The sequence below is a fragment of the Drosophila nasuta genome, chromosome 3 (assembly GCF_023558535.2).
Source record: "Drosophila nasuta strain 15112-1781.00 chromosome 3, ASM2355853v1, whole genome shotgun sequence".
Taxonomy (NCBI): domain Eukaryota; kingdom Metazoa; phylum Arthropoda; class Insecta; order Diptera; family Drosophilidae; genus Drosophila; species Drosophila nasuta.
This window is the reverse complement of record NC_083457.1, coordinates 31,063,950-31,071,271: the sequence shown is the minus strand read 5'-3', so window position 1 is coordinate 31,071,271 and position 7,322 is coordinate 31,063,950. Positions and strand designations below refer to the sequence as shown.

The 7,322-nt window shown below is 34.9% G+C and overlaps 2 protein-coding genes and 1 pseudogene across 2 annotated transcripts; 1 reads left to right on the top strand and 2 right to left on the bottom strand.

Annotated features, from left to right (window-relative positions):
* Positions 1–460: 460 nt before the first annotated feature.
* On the bottom strand, positions 461–1,725 carry LOC132790685 (ketohexokinase-like). Its single transcript, XM_060799319.1, has one exon. It carries the CDS (start codon positions 1,626–1,628, stop codon positions 672–674), a length of 957 nt encoding a protein of 318 aa, XP_060655302.1. The 5' UTR covers positions 1,629–1,725; the 3' UTR covers positions 461–671.
* Positions 1,726–1,751: 26 nt separating this feature from the next.
* Positions 1,752–2,318, bottom strand: LOC132790687 (peptidyl-prolyl cis-trans isomerase-like; annotated as a pseudogene).
* Positions 2,319–6,238: 3,920 nt separating this feature from the next.
* On the top strand, positions 6,239–7,169 carry LOC132790688 (ryncolin-1-like). Its single transcript, XM_060799322.1, has 2 exons — positions 6,239–6,902; positions 6,972–7,169. Exons 1-2 carry the CDS (start codon positions 6,586–6,588, stop codon positions 7,078–7,080), a joined length of 426 nt encoding a protein of 141 aa, XP_060655305.1. The 5' UTR covers positions 6,239–6,585; the 3' UTR covers positions 7,081–7,169.
* Positions 7,170–7,322: the final 153 nt, after the last annotated feature.

The following is a 7,322-nucleotide window of genomic DNA, read 5'->3' as shown; positions in this document are numbered from 1 at the left end:
TATGTCTTGAAGTCTATTTACTAGAGTTTTTGCCTTTGAAGTTGGAAATAAGGTGTTAAACTTAGTCAAATTACCATAAATATACACAGAGAGACAATATTGACGATATAAACACACGAATCAAAATCTAGAGTATGAGAATTTTTCAATCATAAAAAAATGTTGAATCAAAAATTCAAAATTTATGTATTGATATATTCAATATACAAGATTTAAATCTATATTTATATTTTGTTCTATTTTAAACAAACTAAATTTGAAAACGTTTCAAGAAGACTTAATCATTTTTTTCTGCTTCCAATTCTGACATTTTTACATTCTTGAAATAAAGAATGTTTAATTTATTATTATTTGTCTTCCGTTTTCTGTGTTGACATCATATTATGATTGATTTTTTCACTTTCCCAGTTTTTTTTTTTGAGTTGTAGAAAAAAAAGGTAAGCAGTTTTTTAAACAGTTATTTATTAGGTAGTAATTAGAAATATTTGTAAATAGTTCTTTGTTTACTACCTCTTGAATAGCAGTTAATTCAAACTTCTGATAGCTGAAGCTACTTTACAGAAAATATTATATTATATAATCCGAAATGTTTTGCCAAAAACACTTACAATTTAAATTTTCAACTAATTATGCAGCTGAACCACTTTTACACAAGTTTAATTTGAGAATATTTACAATGGAGGCTCAACTAAAATGTTGGCCATATGATCAAAGCCAAATTTGGTGCACTTATGAGCGGCCATGCGATTGGCAAAGCTGGCGGCAATCGTGGCAGTTCGCTCTCGCACATACAACGCATAGATGAAGGCACCTACAAAGGATTCCCCAGCACCGAGAGCATCCACAACCCGAGCGATCTTATGCGCACGCACCCGCAGATAGTTGCCAACGTTGTCGAGGAGACCGACGCCACGCTTGCCCCACATGAAGAGGACATAGGGACGCTTATTGGTCAAGCGAAATCCCATCATCTCATCCAAGCATCGACAGGCATCTCTGGGCCTCTGCCAGCCATATTGGAATGCCAGCTGCTTCGAGAAGAAGGCATAGTCACAACACTCCAGCATAGGCCAAAGATTATCCAGATCCGACACAACTTCCATGGATACGAAGATCTTTTCTTTGTGCATGGCATTATGAGCAGCCACATGTTTCATCATTGCCTCATCCGATTGACGTCCGCGAAAATGTATCCAACCGTAATTGTTGAGATCCAGTTTCTTGAAGTCCTCCAGCGTGACATAGGGAAACTTTGAGGTGCAGTTGGTAATGGTGCAGGTCTTTGTGTCCCTAGTGAGGAACACTAAGGAGAAGGGCGGATTGCTCTCATGCCGTGGACAATTGTCAATGCCAATGCCTCGCAGCCGCAAATCATCCAAAAGCAATCGAAACATTGGATTAGTGCTCAGCATCACAAAGATCTCCACGTTCATGCCGAGATTGCGCAACACAGTTGCCGTATTTGCCGCTTTCCCTCCGCGCTGCCAGATGCCTTTGACACAGCGTTCGGGCTTCATCACCTTGGGAAATTTATTGACAATCGATATGCAATCGACAACAGCGTTGCCCACACAGAGCACCTTCTTCTTGCCAGCCGCATAGCTCAGTCTTCGATCGCACCTGTCCATATTTAAAAAATCTCTTTTTTCCTGAACTTTTTAACATTGAATTTTAAAATTAATTCTAATAAAAGTACTGCCAATAACTGACAACTAAACAAAGACTAGAATAGGATTTTAAGAAATGTGGCATTTCAATGCTTATTTGATCTTTTATTTCATGCTCATTTCCTTCACATGTCACCACAGTCCTCAATAACAATCTTTTTTGATGTCTTGCCCGAATTGAAGCCCAACGTTTCCACCTTGCGTATGATATCCATGCCTTCAACTACCTTGCCAAACACAACATGTTTATTGTCCAACCATTCGGTCTTCTCAGTGCATATAAAAAACTGCGATCCATTCGTATTTGGTCCAGCATTCCATACATATTGTGCCCCGTCCGGTGGGTTTTAGCTGGAAGTCGGGAAACTTATTGCCATAAATCGATTTTCCACCTGTGCCATTTTGATTGGTGAAATCACCGCCTTGACACATGAAATTTGGGTTATACCAAAAGGAAAATGGATGGAAAGGCGACCCCTTGTAGCCATAGCCCTTCTCTCCGGTGCACAACGCACGGAAATTCTCCGCTGTCACCACATCGGGCACCACATCGGAACGCAGCTCCATGACGATGCGCCCCAGATGTCAGATGTCAAAATACACACGAGGTAAAGTCATTTTCACTTCGTTGCAAAAAGTGCGGAGGAAAGCCAGCTCTGCAATTAAATAGTAAAAATAGTGAATCAAAAAAAAATAAATAAGTTTGATTACAAATTTTTACCGATTTAAAAAAAGGAACAAATTTTTTATGTGACGTTCAAGTTCAAAGCCTAAGCTGTAATGATGAACACTGTTGAGTGCAGCAACATCAAATTTAATAGTAGATAAGTCAAGGCCTACTCAAATTTAAACTAGCCGGTTTAATAGATATACGAGTAGATTGTAAGATATGGATGGGAATGAAGGGGAGTCACATTACTTACAGTTATGTGGTATTTATACGGAGAGCTGAAAACGTTTCATATGATAAGTGTACAGTGCCGTGCCAGTCTTAGTACATGTTTGCAACTACTGACTTTGGGATCGCATAAAAAAGTTATTAGTAAAGTAAATGAGCCCAAATATTTTGTGTTTATTCTTTGAATATTTATTAACAAAATCTTATAAAAAATATAACAAAAAAACTAATTGGTCTAATTAAGAAACAAAAAACCAAAAAAAAACTCGCATGTACTCAGTTATGCTCATTTTGAACACTTTTCAACAAACGCTTTTTTTTAATTCTTGGTCTAATGACTCTTATTTGTAATTATGATATTTATTCATTCTGGTATATTTTCTACCAAATTTTGTATTATTTTCTTTTAGAATAGCTCTCCATTCTTGCTGGACTCGTTGCTGCATCTCGCGATAGCTTGCTGGTACTGATTCGTAGAGTCCCAATCGTCTTTTCATTATGGACCACAAATTTTCGATCGGATTAGGATCAGGACTCTGTGCTGTCCACTCCTTTACCTTAAAATGTTGTTTTGCGATCCATACTTTGAAGATTTTGGACGTATGTTTTGGATCTCCATCTTGTTGAAATATGATGTCTCTCTCCTTATATGCACATTTGTCAACAAAATCGCAAAGATGGGTCTGCAAAATATTTAGAAAGTCTTGCTTTTGCATAGTTCAATCTATTTGCTTAATTGGTCCAATGCTCCACCAAGTAAAACCATGACTAGACCATGACATTTCCTCCTCAGTGTTTCGCAGTTTCTTGTACATGGCCTATCTGCAGCGACTCTTCAGGCTTCTTCCAACAATATTGTTCACCATCCGACTGGAATCGATTCAATTTCGTTTCATCATACCATATAACTATTACATTCACTTAACCCCATGAGCCAAAGTCCAATAGAACATTGCACAAAATGTGACGCGACTCGATGCGTGTAATGCATTTATTTTTAGCCTCACGCACGCACGCAGTATATCGATATATCGATCGGTATTATTATTTTTTAAGAAAAGTTTGGTTTTTTGAAAATGGATGGCAGGTATCTCAGAGTCGAGCATACTCGTAACAGTATATCGATATATATATATACCCTTCGATATATATTTTATTTATTGGTTTTATTGAAAATGGGTTGCGGGTATCTCAGAAAGCACACTCGTAATTGTTAATTTTGCATCTTTACTTAGACAAGAACTCATGCAAAAGGTTCGGTGGATCAACATATATATGAATACGAAATTAAATAATATAAAATATAATATATATATTTAGTGTGCTCGAAAATGTCTTCGTCTGTACGTAGCGCACATTTCGACTTCGAAGAATGAATTTTGATTATTTTTAACATTTAAATAATTGGTGCAGGTCAGTGAGTTATGATTTTGATAAAGCGTTTTCCCAAGAAGACGTCATTCTGACAATTGTTGCCAAGCTGCTGGGCAGTCTTAAGGCAAAGGCCAGCAATGCGATGATAAGCAACTGAAAGTGAAGAGAGAAACACGTGCAGGCATGATGTGTGAAAGACATAGAAGCAATTATATATATGTAGTTACTGGACAAATAGTTCGAAATAAATTAAAACAGAACGATTGCTCGACTACAAGATACCATGAATTTCAATGTTTATTTAATGAATTTAATTAATTGGCAATACTAATAGTATTTATTAATATGTTCAAAATTGTTTTCAATATGATCATTTACCCTTAAAACTCGGAATTAATTTATCAAGCAAAATTAATACATATATCTGTAATATATATCTAATTTCTCTATTCTATCTAAATTTATATCTAATTTTATGTGCTTCAACTATTTTAAGTTTCAAGTACATTAAAACATCTTGAATGTAATATAACAGAAAAACCAACCATAATAAAGGGTATTACTCTTTAAATAAGTATTGAATTACTTTTAGATGCAAGCTCGATTCGAAAATAGAATAATTTTGTCACACCATCTTCAGCTAAACAGACTTTGAGCTTCTTTTGATGATGATACCCAACAATAAACCGTTCAATGTCAAAGTCATGTTGATCTGGCATTATGACATACATTTAATGAATTGACAACATATAGAACGTTCAGTATATACATACAAATATGTTAAAGGAACACAAAATGAAAACTGTCTTGCCAGACTTAAAAGACCGTGCAGAATAATGTTTGATGGTAAGGAGTCGGTAGTCTATATTGAGTAATAATTGCAAAGTCAGGTTGTTCTTTCTGGTGATTTGCATTACTCATTTTAAGATTGCATTTGCACATATTAAATATAAATTTAACTCAGATATAGTAATTTTATTACATTGAGTGAGGTTGATAAACCCCACAACAAAAAGTAAATTATTTGTTGTGTTTTATATAAAGTGAATTAAAACATATAAAATACGCATGAGTGTGTCGCTTCATCATCATCTGCGTCAGCATTGCAGAGATAAACAGGAGAATCTCACTGATTGAAATAGTGACGTAGATGAGAGACAGAGAGAGCGAAAGAGACAGAGAGAGAGAGAGAGAGAGCTGATCATGATAAGTTATGACTATTTGCGATCATCAATATCTTGGCTCATTGATCCTGACTTCAATACAATGTCCCTGTGATACATATGTATATATGTTATTATATAGTATAATACATTGCAATTTTACACTACACAGTTCTCTAATTTTTTGGTTTAATCAAAATTCGGCTAAATGAATCACTCCAAAGCTCTCGCCTAGTTTCATTATCAAGAAGCCTCTCTTAGACAGGCGACAGAAAATTGACATTGTCTCGACATTGACACAATTTGCTAACGCCTTCATTTCCTCTATGAACTTTTGAGCTGAACCCACATCCGTTGATCACGTGTTAATTCCAAAATCATACAGCACTCAGAACTGTAGTCTTCGTCGATTTAAATTAAACTTTTAGTTTCAAATTCATCTTGTCCGCGAGCAGTCGAAATATTCAAAATGTGCAAAATAAAAATCAAAACAGTTATTTTCTTAATAGTACTTGAAATATTCGTTGTGGCCACAGCTGCCTTCGAAGAGGTTAGAACAATTGTATAAAACAGTGTAATACAGTGAGTGATAAGAATGTTTACATTTTCTTCTTATCAGACGTGCGAATCCGAGCGACAATTGGAAGAACAGTGCCGCATGCATAACTATAAGACTGTGAAACCTTTGCTTGACTATTTTAGGCAAGTTCGAAATGAGTTAGAAGACAGTGAAATTAAGGAAAAGAAGTTAAATGAATTTAATTCTAATCTTATAGAAAAGTATCATGAAATTGTAAGAATTCATGAAAAAGTCATGAAGGAGGCAGCTTTATTAGATAATTATAAAAAGGATTTGCAATCGTGTCAAAACAAGTTTGATCTATGTGACTCGGCGTTTAATAGACAAAAAAAATTTATTGGCACATTAATACCAATTTCTAAACTTTATGATGAATGTAAAAAAGAAGTAGCAGAAAAATCCAGCAGATTAAAACAACTTAAGTCTAGTCTATTTGAAAAGGATGAAAGTATCAGCAGACTTAATGCGAATATCTATAAAATTACAGAGCAAAAGCAAACACTTGAGTTGAAATTAGAGAAGAGCCAAAATAAGTTAATAAAGCAAGATAAAGATATTCAGTTATGCCAATCTGAAATTGATACATTGAACGAAACATCAGAATATAACAGAGAACAACAGAAAAAAATTGAATTGCAATTCAAAGATAGTCAAACTAAGCTAACAGATAAAGTGAAAGAAAATCAGCTATGTCAATCTGAACTTGATAAGTTTAGTCTCACAACTTGCATTCTATTTGGAGATTCAGGTATTCATCAACTCAATGTTTCTGGCATAGGTACCTTCGATGTTTTATGCAATAGTCAGATAGCTGGACCTGGATGGATTGTAATACAACAACGAGTTGGGGGAAATGAGGAATTCAATAGGGACTGGGCAACGTATCGCAAAGGTTTCGGTGCAATGAATAGCGACTTCTTCTTTGGACTAGAAAAAATACATCGTATCACGAGTTTGCAGCGATTCGAACTTTATATACATATGGTTTCTCTGAATGGTAGTACCTACAACGATCGTTATGACGATTTCAAAATATCTGATGAAGACAGTGGATATAAACTGAGTTTGGGTAAATTCAGTGGAACTATTATTGAGGATGCGATGAGATACCACGAAAACATGAAATTCTCAACATTCGATCGCGACAACGACAAATATGATAATGGTAATTGCGGAGTTGATTACAAAAGTGGCTGGTGGTACGAGTATTGTTATAATTGGTAAATATTAAAAACTGTTATTTTCGATGGAATACACATAAGTATTGATTTTTGTTTTTCCTTATGCAGTAATTTAAATGCACCATATGGGCCAGATCTACATTGGATGGGATATGAAATGAAAGAAGCTAAGATGCTTATTCGCCCCAAAAGAAGCGACGAAGAAGTGAGCAACTGAAGAGCTGAAATTCCAATATTTGACTCAATTGTGTAATCATTTATATATATTTGGTTCATTAAGAAATTGCGTTCTGAATAATAAAACGATCGACTATTTAATGCATCGAATTATTTTTTGAATAGAAATATATCAGTTTTTATTGTATTTTATGTATTAATGTAGCAAGTCGTAAGCCTCTAAATGATTTCAATAGAGGTGCAAATTCTTAAAAGTAAGTAAACTTATTATTATATGTATAA